This window comes from Rattus norvegicus, chromosome 19, assembly GCF_021556685.1.
Source record: "Rattus norvegicus strain SHRSP/BbbUtx chromosome 19, alternate assembly SHRSP_T2T, whole genome shotgun sequence".
NCBI lineage: Eukaryota > Metazoa > Chordata > Mammalia > Rodentia > Muridae > Rattus > Rattus norvegicus.
This window is the reverse complement of record NC_141552.1, coordinates 49,987,501-50,006,647: the sequence shown is the minus strand read 5'-3', so window position 1 is coordinate 50,006,647 and position 19,147 is coordinate 49,987,501. Positions and strand designations below refer to the sequence as shown.

The 19,147-nt window shown below is 43.6% G+C and overlaps 1 protein-coding gene across 3 annotated transcripts in view; it reads right to left on the bottom strand.

The window, feature by feature from the left end:
- Sntb2 (syntrophin, beta 2) overlaps nucleotides 1-19,147 on the bottom strand; it is an 88,164-nt gene that overhangs the window by 26,712 nt on the left and 42,305 nt on the right. For all 3 annotated transcript variants that reach the window (XR_015643478.1, NM_001168674.1, XM_087595170.1), the window contains one exon: nucleotides 9,060-9,273. Coding sequence is in view for 2 of the 3 variants with exons in the window: in NM_001168674.1 (NP_001162145.1) it covers nucleotides 9,060-9,273 (214 nt within the window). In the remaining variant the exon portion in view is untranslated. The remainder of the gene's footprint in view (nucleotides 1-9,059; nucleotides 9,274-19,147) is intronic.

The following is a 19,147-nucleotide window of genomic DNA, read 5'->3' as shown; positions in this document are numbered from 1 at the left end:
TAAGCCATAAAAAGCCTGACAATGAACCGGAATGTGTTATTATTGAAATAAAGGGTTAGGAGCAGAAGAATATTGCTTTTTGTGAATATTATTCTCTATGGAAATTTGGAATGTTATTTCTTTCTTTCTTTACTTGAGACTGAGTCTCACCATGTAGTCCTGAGCGGTCTGAAGCTTGCTGTGTAGACCCAGTGGCCTCACACTCACAGAGATCCCCCTGCTTCTGCCTCCTGAGTGCTGGAATTAAAGGCACATACACTACTATTATTACCCTTGGTTTAAGCTAACAACAGACCAACAGTTCCAAGGGTGGCCTCCAGGGCTACTAACATGCATTAGGCATCCCTATTCTTCTAGCTCCTCAGTGGGACTGGGGACTCAAACTCAGGTCATTAGGGCTATACACCAAGTATGCTACAAGCTCAGTTATCTTGCTACTTTACTCTTATTTGTTTTTACTTTTTCATTTTGTATTAAAAATGTAGAGGGGTTGTTGTTTGATTAATTACTGTGTGTGTGTGTGTGTGTGTGTGTGTGTGTGTAGGTCAGAGGATAACTAGTGGGAATCATTTTTCTCCTTCCACCATGTGAGTCCCAGGGGTCAAACTGAGCTGTCAGGCTTGGGGACAGAAAGCTCTACCTTCTGAGCCATCTTGCTGGGCCTAAGTTTTACTTACTTAAGAGAAGGTCTCACTGTGCAGCCTGACAGGGCTCAGATTCATGACAATCCTCCTGAATGCTGGGAGGACAAGTCTGGACCCCCATGCCTAGCTCCAAATATTTCAAGTTGTTATTTTATATGGCAAATGTTTATTCTCAACAAATCCTGCTTGGTCTATCCTTTCTTCTAAGATTTACTTCATTTGTATTTACAGTTACGGTGTTTGTGGGTATCCATGGATACCAGAAGAGGGTATCAGATGCACTAGAACTGAAGTTACAGGTGTGTGCTGGGAACTGAACTTGGGTCCTCTAGGAGAAGAACAATTACTCTCAAACCCGGAGCTACCTCTCTGGCTCCCAGTCTATTCTTCCTTAAATACATATTAATTGACCCCTTACTAAGTGTCAGATATTGCTAGTGTTGTAAATACAGTGATATGACAAAAAAAATCCAGTTTTTACCCTAATTGAGTCTACAGCCTAACAGGGAAGGCAGAAAATGAAGAATTGATGGAATACAGTCATAGGTCACAAACAGTGTTGTGGCTGCTATGAAAACCTTCCCCTAATGGACACTCCTGTGGTAGTAAAGACAATGTAGGACTACAGTGGAAACCTTCACACTTCTGGGCACACTTACCAAACTGATTCCATGTGGTAAGACCATTTATAAACCTGGTACCTCCCTTAAGGAAGCTTTGCAAAAACCAAATCTAGGGATGAGGAGATGGTTTAGCAGGTAAGGGCACTTGTGCTTAGCCTAATGGCCTGACTTTGAACCTACCTAGTAGAAAGAGAAACAGACGTCTGCAAGGCTCCCTCTGACTTCTACACATACACTGTGGTGTGCTTGAACTCACATAAGAAGTTAAAAATTATGAAGAATAATTCTCTGAGCTCAGAGAGCTCACTACAACAAAAACTGGGAAGCTGGAAAAAAGCCCAGGGGTTTAGAAAAGTGGTCTTTTAGTTTAATCATCTTGACACACCCTAGGGTCACCTGCCAACCTCAATTGAGAAAACATCTCCAGATTGCCCACATGCAAATCTATATGAGCATTTTCTTGGTTGAAGATTGATGTGGGAGGGTCCAGCCCATTCTGGGCACTGCCACATCCTAGGCTGTGGTCCTGAATGGTATAAGAGAGCAGGCTGAGGGGGCTGGGGATTTAGCTCAGTGGTTAGAGTGCTTACCTAGGAAGCGCAAGGCCCTGGGTTCGGTCCCCAGCTCCGAAAAAAAGAACCAAAAAAAAAAAAAAAAAAGAGAGCAGGCTGAGTAAGCTTTAAGGAGCAAGCCAGTAAGCTGCCCTCCTCTATGGTATCTGCTTCAGTTCCTGACCTGAGTGACCTCAGTGACAGAAGATGATCTGAAAGTTCTAAAACAGCATAAAGCCTTTCTTCCCCAAACTGTTTCCTGTAATGGCATTTATCACAACAGTAGAAACTCGAACTAAACCAAGTGGGGAAAGCCAAATCCCAGCCAGTCTACTACACAGTCTCTAAATGTGTAGGTAACTGGTGGCAAGGATGTCTCAGAAAGGGAGACTCGAAGTATGCACTACAGAGAGCGGCAGGACTGTGAACTCCACGCCAGCCTGAATGACTTGGTGAGTTATAACTCAAAAGATAAAAATGAAAACTGGAATGAACCTTTGTTGAATGTTTGACCCTAAGGTTCAATTCCCACCACTGTAAACAAACAAAACAAAACAAATCCAAACAGACAAAAAAACACCCCCAAACCAAAAAGCATCTAGTGGGGCATGGCTGGCATCTGTGCTCAGGCAGCTAGGGCAACACTGCAAGAGATTTGAGGCTAGCCTGGGCTATACAGCAAACTCTAGGACAGTGATTTGAGGCTAGCCTGGGCTATACAGCAAACTCTAGGACAGTGATTTGAGGCTAGCCTGGGCTATACAGCAAACTCTAGGACAGCTTAGGACAGTGATTTGAGGCTAGCCTGGGCTATACAGCAAACTCTAGGACAGCTTAGGACAGTGTGAGGCTGTCTCAAACAAACAGAATCCCCCACACTCAGTGGCTAATGACTGCTATGACCTCATCCTAGCAAAAAGCGTTTGCCATTCTCATTCCCACCAGACTGGTTGGGAGAAGCAGTTCTTAGTTCAGACTGCACATCATGGGGCTGACCATTCCTAGAAGGGCTTCTTATTTCTTTCCGCCCCATTGCTCTCTCACTGAGCCAGCCCGACATTCTTTAGTCATAAGCTAAAGTTCACTGGCAAGAAACAGGCAAGAAATTTCCTTCACTCCTCCTTCTGACCTACTTAGCACTAAAGATAGAAATCACTTCTTCCTTCTCTAGGCACAAAATGATTACTTTCTGGAAAAAAAAATTGACAACAACAAGACCCTTTACACCGTATACAATCCTGAGTCTCAGGTAGGTTCTTTAACCTAATTATAAATAACGGGAAGAGTAAAAATAGATCTGCTGTGAAAGAAGACCATTCCTGATTAATCAGGAGTGGACACCACGGGAGAGCTCAAATGATGAAATGGGCAGGAAGTTGGAGGCAGGAGCATTAGCATTTATATTTTTTTCTTTTTACAAATTTTTAAGTTAATTTTTATTTATATGAGTACACAGTAGCTGCCTTCAGACACACCAGAAGAGGGCACTGGATCTCATTACAGATGGTTGTGAGACACCATGTGGTTGCTGGGAAGTGAACTCAGGACCTCTGGAAGAGCAGTCAGTACTCTAACCGCTGAGCCATCTCTCCAACCCGCATCAGCATTTATGAAACAAAAGAAATCCTGAGCTTCTTGGAAAGGGGTTGTGGACAAGTTAATTAAGGAAACAATAAATGGAGCTGGAGAGATGGCCCAGCAGTTAAGAGCACTGACTGTTCTTTCAAAGGACCTGGGTTCGATTCCCAGCACCCACATGGCAGCTCACTTTAAGATCTGATACCCTCACACAGACATACATGCAGACAAAACACTAGTGCAAAAAATAAAAATAGAGGTTGGGGATTTGGCTCAGTGATAGAGCGCTTGCCTAGCAAGCGCAAGGCTCTGGGTTCAGTCTCCAGCTCCGGAAAAAAAAATTATAAAAAAAATATACTATTTTGTTTTCAAAACGGTTTCTCCGTGTAGTGTGTCTGTCCTAAAACTCACTCTATGTACCAAGCTGGTCTTGAACTTGAAGATCCACTAGCTTCTGCCTCCTGAGTGCTGGGATTAAAGACATGCACCCACCACCATGCCCAGTAAGAAATACTAACTTGTAAAGAAGAAAAGAAAAAAAAAAGATTCAAACAGACGAAGTATCTTTGGCCAGGCATTGGTAGTGCAAACCTTTAATCCCAGGACTTGGAAGGCAGATGCAGGTGGATCTCTGTGAGTTCAAGACCAGCATGGTCTACAGAGTGAGTTCCAGGACAACCAGGGTTCCACAGAGAAACCCATGTCAAACAAAACAAACAGAACAAAAAGCAAACAAAAAAAGCAAACAATAAACTCACAAGCGGAACCGAGTCCAGGATCCAGAAGAGTCTGTCTTGTAGTAGCCCTAACTGATAAAAGCAACACAGGAATTCTTGAAATGAGCTGTTTTAAATGAAAATTTTAAATGAGAGCCCTGCTAATAGCAAGCATGCAGGCAGTGTGTCAGTAAGCGGGCCCACAGGAGAAATGAGGAGGCGGCTACAAGGTTAAAGGTTTTGGACTCCAGTCAAACCACAGAGGAACTCCTGGGAAACTTAATTCTAGTTTCATCAGACAAGTCAAATCAATATTTAGGTAGACAGAAGCATGGGCTTGTAAGCTCAGCCTATATTAATAGGCTTGGTAGCCTGCTGGTTATGCCTTTGACATAAATTATGAGTTAAATTTAGTAACAGTTATGTGATTTTTATATGTCACAAATCTCAAGTCTACCTTTTACTAGAAAAATTGTCAAAATGAAGATGAAGTGCTGTGAGCCAATGCAAAGGACAATTCCTACAGTGCCACGATCCCTACAGGGCAACGATCCCTACAGTGCCATGATCCCTACAGGGCAACGATTCCTACAGGGCAACCATCCCTGCAGTGCAATGCTATGTTCATTCCCACAGGACATGGTACTGCTTGCTGAGGAAGGGCTCGTGTTCTCTCACTGGGTGTCATCATTAATTAATTAGTTTCCATATCTCATGACACACACCCCATGATTATCAGAAGCATTTGGCAAGGCAAGAGAAACTCGGGTGAGCAAAGCAGCAACCTCCATTTACTCACTTTCATAGCTAAACACTCACCAGCTTTATAACTACAGAGCCAAATCGAAGTAGTAAAATAATGATCATAAAAGCAAGCTGCTTCCTTTCACTTTAGAGAAGCCTTTACATAAAAACAAAAGATGCACCACAAGCTATCACTGCATCCCCCCCCCCAAGGGTTAATACCATCTGCAACAGTATTACCATGCCATTAACCACGGCCGGAAGGGTTAATACCATCTGCAACAGTATTACCATGCCATTAACCACGCGGCGCTGGCGAGCACACAGAGCAGTGGAAACTCATACTGTTGGCTGCTGTTGGTTTTAGCATAAAATGGCACAGTCACTGGAAGAATGTCTGGAAATTTCCTTTCTTAAATTTATTTTATTTAATGTGTATGAGTGTTTTGCCTCCATATATGTGTTTGTACCATGTGTGTGTCTGGTGTCCATGGAGTTCAGAAAGAGTCTGATCCCCTGGAGCTGGAGTTACAGAAGACAGTGAGGCGTGTGGGTGATGGAATGAATGGTCCTCTAAGAGCAGCCAGGGCGACTAACTGCTGAGCCATCTTTCCAGCCCTGCGGTTTCCTTTAAAACCAAGCACACACCTGCCATTTATCTGTTTGGTTGGTTTTTGGTTTTTCAGACAGGATTTGTCTGTGTAGCCTTGGCTGTCCTGGAACTCACTGTAAACCAGGCTGGCCTCGAACTGCCCTCTTCTGCCTCCTGAGTGCTGGGATTAATTAAAGGCAAGCACCACCACCCAGCAGTTTGTTGGTTTTTTTGAGGCAAGGACAGACAGAACTGGAGAGATGGCTCAGCGGTTAAGAGCACTGTCTGCTCTTCTAGAAGACCTGGATTTGATCCCCAGCAACCACATAGAGGTTCACAACCATCGGATACATTGACCTCTCATGGCCAGACATGCACGCAGGTATACTTGTAGGAAAAACATTATATAATTTTTTTAAAATCAAGATAAAGAAATTGGCATGTGTTTTAGGAGGGCTTTGATAAATTTAAGAACTAAAGCGCTCCAAGTGACTTTAAAGATAGTAATTCCTTTCTCCTTGATGAATGTGTGGTGTAGTCACACATGTGCAATCGTGCACGCTATGGATGTCAGAGGTCAATGTCTTCCTCTCGTATTCTCTATCTATTCTAACTGGTCCTGGAGTTTACCAACTGGCAAGACTCTCTGGCCACCACACCCCTAGGATCCTCTTGTCTCTAAGCACTGGTATTCCAGGTTCATGACACCAAACCTGGCTTTTTACTTGGGTGCTGGGATCTGAGCGAATGCTTGTACAACCAAAGCTTTATCCACAGAGCCATCTTCTCCATTTTCCTAACATGGCTCTAAAAGATATGGCTGAAGAGGCTGTGTTTTAATTTTATAGACAGATAGAATTTTACCAAGGGAAACTGAAAGCACACAATTTTAAGACCTCGCTGTACCAATTTTTAATTTTCTAACTTAATCCCTGTGGAATTTTTATTTTGTTCAAGCGGAAGCTGAGGCATATGGAAAACAAATAGCTTGTGTACTGTGCCACAGTCCTTGTCTTCTAGGTCTTACAATGGAAGTTTACTTAGGTGGTAGTTTCGTATGTTGTTTTATGGGAAGACACACAGGACAGATGTCCACATCCCAGTACATAAGCAAAATGACATGTGGTCACCACCAGCTCCTTGCAATTTTGGGGCCTGCTTTTCTCTAGAGCATGAATAGGATAACCTTCTGTCTCTTCTCGTTTGTATAAAATGACAGTCATTTTCAAGTGTATTTCAAGTGAGAGCAGAAACAAGTTCCTTTCAGCAGTAAGACGGAGAATCTTCACCCTGGTCTTGACCACCTGAGCCAAGCCTCATACAGCAGGTCATGGCTGAGTCTGAGGATCATGTGGTGGAAGGAAGGGTGTCCCCCGCCCTCCCCCAAATATTACGCAGTGTTTGACTTCTGCTAAACTGAAAGTTCTAGGCTTCACTATAGCATCTTCCCACCATCACTGTCACACTTTGTTCTCAATTGTTCCCCAATTACCTCCCCTCTATTGCCCCCTTTCCCTCCTCCTCCAGCCAGTCCCCTTTCTGTCCCTACTGAGTCCCCCGTCTGCTTCCCTTTTACACGTAATTCATTATCATTTCATATCTCCCTGAAGATCACTTTGCCCTCTCATAATCCCTGTCCTAGTTTTCTGAGCTACAAACACACATACAGACAGTCTGTTGTGATTTTAGCACTTTCCAGTTGCTCTCTACACTTGGTCCAAATCTGATCATCATCAGATGTTCGTAGTATACGGAGCTATAGAGGTGGGTGGCTCTGTGGTCAGGTAAGCACTTGTTGTTTCTACAGAAGACCCAGGTTCAATCTCATCACCCATATGGCTTCTCACCAATGTCTCCAGTTCCAGGGGGATCCAGTGTCCTCTTCTGACTTCTGTGGGCAATAAGTATTTATGTGGTGCACAGACATACACGCAGGCAAAATACTCACAACACACATAATGTAAATAAATGGTTTTGTTCTTGTTGATTTGGGGTTCTGTTGTGTTTTGTTGAGACAGGGTTTCTCTGTGTAGCCCTGACTGACCTGGAACTCAGAGCTCCACCTGCCACTGCCTCCCCAGTGCTGGGAATAAAGGCAGGCACCTCGGCCAGCAGGCTTGAAATTAATAAATCTTTGGAAAATGTTTCCAGCATATAAACGAGCCAAGGAGAATGCAGTCCTTGAGTTTTAAGGAAAGTCAAGATTCTGTGTTCTGACAGACATCTTAATGATGAAGGTAATCTCAGTAATCACTTCGGTCTTCCCTCTTTCCCTGTCCCACATCCTCAAACTTGTATACGGTGCTCTTTTCTTCAGCTTCAAGCGGTATCAGCAACAACACAGGCGTCTATCCCAAGGAGGTTTACAAGGGAAGAGCTTCCTTAGCCTCTCTATCCTCGCCCCCCGAAGGCGTGCGTCTCTTAGCACTAGATGGAGTAAGGCTTTTTGCCCCTTTGTGTTTCTTTGAACCTAGTTTATTCGGTTCTAGTATAATCCAGACTAATCTGGAACTCACTCTGTAGCCCAAGCTGACCTTACAGTCACAGCTTTTCCTGTGGCAGTCCCCCTGGAGCTGTGGTTATAGGTGAGAACAGAACTGCCTCAGTCACAACACTGTCCGCCATAGTTTCTGGGAATGAAGACGTGGCTCAAGGTTAAGAGCACCTGATGCTCCTGAAAAGGACCTAAGTTTGGTTCCCAGCATCCATGTTGGGCAACTAACAACGGCCTTTAATTCCAGTTTTAGCCTGTGTATGCACCCATACACATAACATACATTCACATAAAAACAAATATTCATGTATAAAAAGATTTTAAGTCTTCTAATAACTTACAATTTCGTGATACTAGGTAAAATATTTCAAGCACGAGTTTTAATCATGTTAAAGCCTCACATGCTGAAGGTCGTTCAGTTTCTGTCTACAACCCCCTCCCATCAAAAAAAGAGCTTCTCACTGCACAGCTCTGGCTGGTCTGCAACTCAGATATCTGCCTCCTTCTGCCTGCTTAGCCCTAAAATTAATGGTATGTGATACTGTGCCTGACAAGAAGAGCCTGGCTTCAGTTTCTTGCTGTGTTCTGTGTCTGTCCTACTGTGCTTAGATACTTCTCAGATCAGAGAAGACTGAACGCAGATTATATAAAGCCCATCTTTAGGTCTTTGAACAAGGTTTTGTTTTTTTTAAGACACCCCAGTTTACCAAATCTCTGGCCTCACTCTGAGCCTAGCCATAATAGTGAAATCAACACCATCCTAGAACACAAATAGCTATAGAATAAGGAAAGTGAGAAACCATTCCGTGCATTTTATACAAGATGGGGAGGTCAGAGAAGTGAACTTGTCAGTCATTTTGCCAGTTGATATCCCAGATCTCCAATGGGGCCTCTGATTGTAACTTTATTTACAATTAAGAAACTTCCTTATAAAGACAATGGGAAGCTGAGCAGGGAGATGGTGGGTTTGAGGCCATCTAGGGCTCCAAAACCAAAGGCAGATCTCTGATCTTAGAATGCCATTTTCCTCTCAGTAATGTACTGGACAGGAGGCACTGAGACTGAGGCTTCCTCAGGTGTGTACACCTGAGTGTGGTGCTCTTGGAGGCATGCTCACCTGTTCTCCAGATCGGGCATGCTTAGGTTTCTAGCAGCAAAGCACATTTTGAGAGGGATGACCTTCCTGTCCTTGGTGGTGTTCTGATGCTTTGGAGAGCCAGAGTCTTCACTGCCACTGAAGCTTGGTGACTGGGGAGAGGCACCTTCCCACGGCAGATCTGATACTAATGATGGTTTCTTGATATATGGTGTTACTTCTCGGATGAACTTGACTATGAAAAAAAACAAAATTAAAGGAGGTTAGTCCTTTTGTTTCTGACCAAATGAAAACCAAAATATTCATGTACATGTGATAGCAGTGCACACTTTTAATCCCGGTCTTCAGGAGGCAGAATCTGAGGCCAGCCTGGTCTATAGAATGAGTTCCAGGACAGCCAGAGCTACACATGAGACCCTGTCTTGAATAACAAAACAATTTACAGGGGTTGGGGATTTAGCTCAGTGGTAGAGCGCTTGCCTAGCAAGCACAAGGCTCTGGGTTCAGTCCCCAGCTCCGAAAAAAAGAAAAAAGAAAAAAAAAACAATTTACATACAAACAACATCTAGAGCACAGTGAAACGAGAGTTCAAATGCTATCAAAGTCCTTGAGCTTCGTTCCACATCTTCTGAGCTAGCACAGAGGGGACACACCCTAAGGCTTCCACCCAATGAAACACTCGTAACACTCTGAACCTCTTGTACATGAGAACCCTTCAAATGTCAGAAAAATAGATATCTCTTTCTTCCCTATACTAAGGCCAGTTTTCAGCTCAATTGATACAAGGCTTGGACCCTGGCCTAAATGAATGCTCCACCTGGATGGGGTGGAGGGAGATGGATAAACATGATTACTGTGGTCAAAAAAAAAAAAGTGTCAAAATATATATAAGCACAAAGCCAACACAATTGATCCCCTCGTGCTTTCAAAATAATGTATTCCCTTTAAAATCTATTTTGAACGTGTAATACCTTAGTACCCCTATCTGGTTGCTTGCCAGCAGAAGTCTTACAAATCTGAATACCCATAGGTACATGGAGACAATGGGACAGACACTCGTTCTCATATGAACAGGGCACATGCACTTGAGGCAACTTAGGCAAGAGCATCCTCTTTGCACTGTGTATCAGGTTGGGTGTGGAATTTTCCACGTCTATCATGTGTGCTCGAAAAGCTTCAGGTCTTAGGTTTTTGAAAGAGGTATAATTAATATATACATTCACATAAAACAAGACGCAGAAGTGCTAGATTTCTCTAATGGCAACTGCTGTGTGATCTCGCAGAGCTGCTAGATGTGCTAAGCACAATGTAAGAGCCACACATCTGTCTGCTTATCCACCAACTTCACAGGATGGCAGTGTATTCTGCTTTCTGTACACTGCTTGTATTCTTTAGTACGCTGACAGCAGCCAGTCATTATCTATCCCCTCCCCAGCCACATCAGCCAGCAATGGGGTTTTATAAACAACCAACACAGTCTATGACACAATGAAGACACCGGGAAAGGACATGAAAAACAAGAGTGGCCCTAAACACGCACACACTCTAGCCACACGGTAAATAGCCAGAGCCTCTCCTTTGCTTTCCTGACTTCGAAAGCTAGAGGAATTTAAAAAAAATTAACCCTAGTCAGTCCAAGAGATGAAGCCATTGTCTTGCATCATTAAATTAATCTAAGCACTTGGCAGGCAGACACAGGTAGATCTCTGTGAGTTCAAGGGCAGCCTGGTCTATATAGCATTCCCGGTTAGCCAAGGCTACACAGTGAGATCCTGTCTCAAACAAACAAACAAACAAACAAACAAACAAACAAAACACTGCACCAATGTCTGCAGAAGTCAAGCATAATAGCAGGAAATGTAATTCCAAAGATAGCACTTAGATACAGGACAGAGCGTGCAGGTGTGCGTATTTTTCCTTCCTGTTTTCTATAAATGCATTTCTGGGTGGAGAGAGTAAGAGCTAGCTAGCTGCTTAGGTCACCAAGGAGATTTCTCATCCTGGAAGAATAAGCAGGAGTGTAGCCAGTATATCCCTCGAGCAGCTGACTCAGGCATTTCAGTACACACTTGAGCTTTGTGCTTTTAGGAGAGGATTAGATCACGAGAACTTGGCAGAAATTCCTAAGGTTTTCAATCAATGCCAATGGCTGAGGCATGCTTTTCAACACTTAAGGCGCCATGCCAGCTACTGGTCTACCAACTGGGGGAAACAAAGCCATTCTAAATGAGCACTCTTGAAAAGTACAGTGATTAGAAGAGTCCTTAATGATCTACTCAGAATTAGCATCTCTAATCTGATTACTACAAACATGCTAAAAACAAAAGCAAAGCAGACACACAACCTATGGGCCACTGTGTTCAAAGAGCAATGGATATGGGCTGGGGCCAGATCAGCGGGTAGACTGCTCTCCAGCAATGCAGAGCCCTCCGTTTGAGATCTGGCACCTCACAAACCAAGCATGGCACATGCCTGTAGCATATCGAGCACCTCTGTGAGATCACACAGCAGTTGTCATTAGAGGATTAGAAGTTTATGGTCATTCTTGGATACATACCAAGGTCTGCCTGTGCTACCTGAGAGACCTTAGTTCAAAAAAAAGTGTTAAATTTCACCAAAATTATAGCGTTGCAGCCTGTACACCCAGCTAATAAGCCATCTATAATGTTTAATGCCTGTAAATTGACACTTATGTCCTATAAGACCTCCCCAGCTGCCACAGAACCAACCTGGGGAATGACCTGAAAAGAAGCATCTTTACAAGCAGCCCACTGGCTTTCAGTGTTCCTCTCTCTTTTAAGACAGCTACAGTGTACTTATATAATAAATAAATGTAAAGACTACCCTTATAACAATTGTACACCAATACCTGCAGCTGTGCAAAGTGCCAAGAGGCTGGAGCTAAGTTTCTGTCTCCCTCACTTACTAAATCCAAGGGAGGGACTGAGGTAGCCAAAAGGTTCATGCGCCTAGGACCTGAGGTTCCATCCAGAAAAACAAACAACGTGAGAAGAAAAAGCAAAGAGAAAAGCACCCCCTCCCTGTTTTCAACGGACAGAACATAGCTGATGTGAGACGCTTCAGCTGATAAAGGCATTGGCAAGCAAGTCTGAGCCCCAGAGTTCAGTCCCAGGGACTCCCAAAGTGGGAGGATGGACTCCATTATGATGCCTACTAAATACACAGAGTAAATAAATAAGTGTAATTAACAGACAGTATCTGACCTGAACATTTATCAATAATGATATGGAGAAGGATTTTTATCAGAACATTGTAGTGCTTGTATATACGTCGGTTTTAAAGATGTAATTCTGCATATTTTAAATTTAACTCCTGCATTATGTATTTTTAAAAATGAGCTCATCAACTTGACTAAACAGCAAGTTACACCAATCTCCAAAAGGCAAGGAGGGGAAGGAAGAAGAGGGAAGAAGGAAAGGAGAAAAAAAATGTTTCCATAGCTTTTAAAATGTTTTAATTTGGGGCTGGGGATTTAGCTCAGTGGTTAGAGCGCTTACCTAGGAAGCGCAAGGCCCTGGGTTCGGTCCCCAGCTCCGAAAAAAAGAACCAAAAAAAAAAAAATGTTTTAATTTTATTTTTGTGTGTGTGCCTCCATTTATGCACCATTTGTGTGCAGTACCAGCAGAGGCCAGAGGAGGCCATCAGAGCCCCTGGAACTGGTACAGGTGGCTATGAGCCACCTGAAACGGGTGCTGGGAAGTAAACCAGGGTCCCCTGCAAGAGCAGCCACTGCTCCTAACCGTGAAGCCATCTCTCCAGCTCCCGTCCCTTCTGTTACAAGTTTTGATGTTGCCATTTGCACTCACAGTTGGCCGCATCCTTTCACCCAAGATAATTAAACTAAAAATGCTGAAAGGAAAAGATAAAATAAAAAGTTCCTAGTTCTACTATAGCACATTCTAGTATTATAGTCTCCATATTATATACACTAACTCTTCAGTATTACTTAAGAATCATTATATCAAATTCCACTGTGTATACATCATAATTTACTAGGGTATTCCCTAATTATTGGGAACTTGGTTCTAGTGGTCTACAATGGACATTTTTTTCAGGGAGAATATTCAAGACTCCTAATAAACAAGGACAAATTGTTCCCCCACAGAAAGATTTTATCATTTTATCCTGTCAGGAGCACACCCGGGCCCCATAAAGTGGTGCCGTGTTAGTTAATTGTGGTATCGCCTTGACTGGATGTGGAATCAAGTAACTGAGTCGCCTCTGAGTAGGTACGTGAGGGTATCCCCAGAAGGATGGCGAGAGGAGACCCTTCTCATGCCCAGGTATAAGGAGGAATGAGAGGAAAGCTGTGTGCATCTCACCTGCTGGCCTCTGCCCTTGCTAGTGCCTCGGTCTACCCTGCGGGCTTCCCTGTGTTGCCATCCTCTGCTGATCCTGGAGCCCACCTCTTTAATCTTCCTCTCGGGCTGAAGACCAGCGATTCTCCAGGAATTCCCTGGTCGTAAGTGCCAGCTTGGAACGGCTGAGGAACCGGCCTTGTGGACTGATCGGCTCCGTGTTCTCAGCCACTCCAGCATGCAGACAAGCTCTTGTCAGACTATTCAGTCCATATCATATGAGCCAATCTGATAAATCTCCTTTGTAACACATGCTCATTCTATCGGTTTTGTTTCTTTAGAGAACCCTGACTAGCCACTAATCATATAAGACGATCTTGGCAGCCACCAAGAGCAGCGGTGCACACCTGTAATTATGGCAGCGGGGAGACTCAAGTGGAAGGATTGCCGTTAGCTCCCTGCCCATCTCATATATAATAGATGATAAATGGATCGCAACAAATAGAGAATGCTATTTTCTGAATCTCACTGAATCTCAACAAATAGGGAATGCTATTTTCTTCTTTTATATATATATATTTTATTTTTTGTTTATCATATGTGAGTACACTGTAGCTGTCTTCAGACACCAGAAGAGGGCATCAGATCTCATTACAGATGGTTGTGAGCCACCACGTGGTTGCTGGGATTTGAACTTAGGACCTCGGGAAGAGCAGTCGGTGCTCTTAGCCGCTGAGCCATCTCTCTAGCCCCTGCTATTTTCTTCTTAAAAGCAGAAAAATCACTTTTTTTTTTTTTTTTTGGTCTCAAGAGGTAGAGGTGCTCTGCAATTCTGGACCATGAGACACTAACAGCAGCATCTAATACAGTTGTCCTCTGTCTTTGACTATCTGTCTTTGACTATAGAGCAAGTCTCATACATATGACCTCTATCACGGTCTTCCTCATCCACCCTTCACTGCACTCCCCTCCTCCCAGCCTTTCCATCAGCCCCTTCCTTCCCTCACACGGTCCCCCCTTCCTCTCTAAGACGAGATGCTGTCCAGGCTAACCTTGAGCTTATGATGCTCTCTCTGCTCCACCTCCCGAATGCTGTGATTATAGACATGAGCACAATGTCTTTTTTAAAAATGTTTTCAGATTTCATTATACATGTATGGTTGATTTGCCTACATGTGTCTATGTGCACCACATACATGCGTGCTTGTTGAATCCCTTAGAACTGAGGTCACAGATGGTTGTGAGTCACCAAATGGGTGCATGGAATCAATTCTGGTCCTTTGCAAGAGCAGCAGGTGTTCTTACCCACGGAGCCATCTCTCCAGACCTGTGACTTACCTGTCTTAATTAAATGCAGACTCTACATGAGAGAAAACATGATATTGTCTCTAAACCCTATTCCTAGTTCCACGCTCCTCTCCTTCCCTCCGTAGAATTCCTCCTTTATCATTTATGTCTGGTGAGACAGTTAGTACTGTCACCTTGACAGGCTCTGGTAAGCGAGCCTTGGGCGTGCCTGTGAGGGGTTACCTGGATCAGGTTAACGGTAGGCAGCATCAGTCCATGGGCCAGAGTCCATGAAGAAAAGGGAGAAAGCTTGCCTGGTGCTAGCATTTACCTCTTGCTTCCAGGGTGTGGAACATGGCCAGCTCTTCAGCCATGATGTACCCTGATGTGCTGTGCTTACACTGTGATCTAAAATAAACCCTTCTTCCTTATCTTGCCATAGACAGATATTTTGTCCATGCAATGAGGTAGGTAACTAATACACTGGGGGGTAAGCTTGTTCATGCCTGGCGTCCAGGAGGGGAAGGCTAATGAGAGAAGTAGGCCTAGCTTCAGAAACAGAATGTGCGTATACCCTAAGGCAGGATCTCAACGTTTTCTGGAATAGCATAGGCTGCAGCTCAAAAGTGGGCGGGGAAAGCAAATGCAGTCTCTGCAGGTCCGAAGTTTTCCATTCACTTATTATACGTGCTTTCTTCCCAGTGCAATCAAAGTTCTCTCCACGTCAATGGAAGCAGCAGGACCACTCTTACTCTGCACACCTCATCCCCTGGCTGGCCTCCAACTTATATAGGCCAGGCTGGTGTCAAACTCACAGAGATCCACCTGCCTCTCAAATGCTAGGATTAAAGGCGTGCACCCACAACTGTTTTCTTTGATCTTAAATTACTACTAGAAAGACAAAGAGAATTTAGGTTTACTTTTCTTTTTTTAAAAATTAATTAATTTATTTTATGTATGTGAGTACACTGTCGCTGACTTCAGACACATCAGAAGAGGGCATTAGATTCCATTACAGATGGTTGTGACCCACCAGATGGTTGCTTGGAATTGAACTCGGGACCTCTAGAAGAGCAGTCAGTGCTCTTAACCGCTGAGCCATCTCTCCAGCTCCTACGTTTTCTTTTAAATCTGTGGGCTGTGGTAGAGTAAGTCCAAATAAACCAGAAGTGAGCTAGATTGAAAATTTGTCACCAGTAATTAAAAAAAAAATCAGGATTTTAAAAACATGGCCCTGTAGGGCATGGTGGCTCATGCCTTTAATCCCAACAATCAGGAGGCCGGCAGGCAGATCTGGGGCCAGCTTGGTTTACAGTGAGTTCCGGGACAACCAGGGCTACACAAAGAAACCCTGTCTCAAAAAACCAAAACAAACAAGCAAGGTGGCCTTTATACCGAACAGGATGGCAAACACCTTTAGTCCCAGCACCACTGGAGTGGCAGAGCTGGTCTCAGGGACATCCAGGCCACCCAGAGCTATGTACTGAGACCCCATCTCAAAATAAAACCAAACCAAAACCAAAGCCAAAAAGCAGGTTTTCTGTCCTCAGTCGGGCTCTGCACGGAGATTTATTAAGTTAACAGAGAAGCACCCACACCTTCACATAGACACAGAAACCCCACTATCTGAAATAATTTGGGTTTTGGTCTGTTTACTGTATAATTTCCCTTTAGTAGAAGACTTTCAACTACTAATTTTATATGGTCAGTAGCTGTGGGTTATTCATAAAGTAAATACTTCTTAAATAGATGTTTAAATGTTTTTCTTTGCAATGGTTCTCTTAAACCGTAACAGAATATGCGAGTTTATTTTAAACCCCCAGGCTTGCATTTTTAGGTGTTCTTGTGAGGAGACAGCCAGTTGTAAATCTAAATCTGCCTTTGGATCCACTACACAATAAGCATGGGTGTTTAAGGCCCTTACTTAAGACATGGGAGACTGTTCCCTTTATACTGACTCAGTCACTCACTGCCCACCCTCCTCTCTCTGCTCATGGTACTCAGAGCTGAGAACAGGCAGAAGAGGCAACAACAAGGCGGGCTGTCCTCCTAGTCTTCCTGGCTTCCTCTTCTCTAGCTTTTGTAAACAGGCCCCAGGCTGCCCTTGAACTTGCAATGATCTTCCTGCCTCTGCCTTTCTAAGTGCTGGGATCTCAGGCACGCCCCACATCCGCCCCACTATCCTTACTTTCCTGCCTTCCTGCGGTACTTCTGGAGCTAAGTGTGCCCCCCACCCCTGCTTCTTTCTCTACAAAGATGCACTGCTCCATACAAAACAATGTATTGTTTCTGTTCACCTTTCTGGGGGGACAGAGTTCCATATTTTATAGCCCATGCTAGTCTTGCACTTGCTATCCTCCTGCGTCAGCCTTCTGAGTAGTGGGAATTATGGATGTGTGCTCCTACACCTAATGACAAATTCTGATCATGTAAAAGATTAGAAAAAAATTTCTTTTAAATTTTTCTTCAGGGCCTTGCTGTGTTGAAGTTACACATAAGTTAGGAATCCCACCACAGCTCTCCTGCAGGTTTTTCCCTCTTCACTGAAGCAGAGTCAAGGAGAGTATGTAAAACGTTTGGTTGGAATAATACAGGTCTCCCTGGAACTACAGCACCGCACCTGACTTTACCTGCTGAGGACAGAGCTTCGAGTCCAGATTTCTTGCTGAAATATTAAAAGTACAGATTTGAAAAACATGAAGCCTACAAGATTTCCCTAAACATAATAAAATGACTCGAACACTATAAAACTGGAGTCATCAAGAGTTACTGCTGGGATTGGAGAGATGGCTCAGTGGTTAAGAGCAATGGCTACTCCTCCAGAGGTCCAGAGTTTAATTCCCAGCAAACATATGGTGTCTCAAAACTACCTTAATGGGATCTGATTCTCTCTTCTAGTGTGCACGAAAACAGAGCACTCATACACATGAATAAATAAATATATGAATAAAAATAAATAAAACCAAAGGGAAATTCTATGAAGAATTCAAGTTTTTAAAAAGTTACTGCTAAGAACACATGCAAGTTCTTAGTTTTACATGTAAAACACACACACATACATATCAGTATATTCATAAAGAGCTTAAGAAAAATATACCATATATTGGTATGCCAAATATACAAATATTTATAAGTGTAATTATAGGGACTTTAAAGGTTAAAATGTTTTAAAGAAGTTTGGGCTGGAGTCTATGTTGTTTTAAGTTTAAAGCAGGGTCTCCGTGTGTAGGCTTGGCTGGTCCAAATCTTAGTAAACCAGACAGGCCTTGAATTAACAAAGAACTACCAGCTTCCCCACTAAGGGACTTAAAAACTAGCAAACAAAACCAAGCCAAAACAAAACGAAAAAACTGGCACTGAACTGGTTTTTTTTTAAAGATTTGTTTATTTTATCCTATATTTACCAGTACTTTGTATATATGTCTCTGGCCATGTATACACTTGATGCCTACAGAATTCACAAGGTGGCTGCAGATCCTCTGGAATTGAGTTACAGATGGTTATGAGGCACCATGTGGCTGTCGGGAACTGATAAGAGCAGGCGTTAATTTTAACCACTGAGCCATGTCTCCAGCACCCAGAGTGCATCCTATTAATTGTTCTCATCTAGTTTACACTGAGACGCAGCTGTGTGTCTCACATATTATCTCATTGAGTTCATGACAAACTCATGGACAAACAACTCTTTCAGTGAAATTTATACCACAGGGAAAACTGAGGGTCCAAGGTAACCCTCAGACCTCCCGATAGGTAGCTTGCTGCTCTCCTACAGGATCTGAGTTGCACGCAGAGCCCACAAAGTGACTCACAAGCATCTGGGTGCCCCTTCTGACTTCTGCGGGCGCTGTACACGGTGCACATGAATACCTGCAGGCAATACTCAGATATTGAGCAGTAAGAGGGGCACGAGGTCCCAAGACAGGGTTTCTCTGTGTAGCCCTGGCTGTCCTGGAACTTGCTCTGTAGACCAAGCTGGCCTTGAACTAAGAGACCTACCTCCCTCTGCCTCTTGAGTGAGGAGATTAAAGGCATGTGCTACTATTGCCTGGCTCACATATTTTCTTTTAAAAACACAATGTATTTTTTGATTTCTATTTTATTGTGTGTACACCTTGCCTACATGTATGTCTGTGCCACATTAGCATGGTGTCTTCAGAGACCAGAAGAGGGGCATTAAGTCCCCTGGAACTGGAATTAAATATGGTTGTGAGCCATCTCATGATGATGGGAACTGAACCTAGGTCCTCTAAAATAGCAGTCACTGTTCTTAACCACTGAACCATTGCTCCAGTCCCCTATTTTTTGTTTGCTTGTTTGTATGTTTGTGAGACAAGATCTTATTTTGTAGCCTAGGCTAGCCTCCTCCTCCTGGCACTGATCCTCCTCCTGCCTCAGTTTTCTGAGCAACACCAACAATCTTCCTTTTCTCACCCCCCTAAGACAGGATGTGTGGGACTACAGCCCAGACTAGACCTTTCCACAGCTCTCAGGCCTTAAACATCT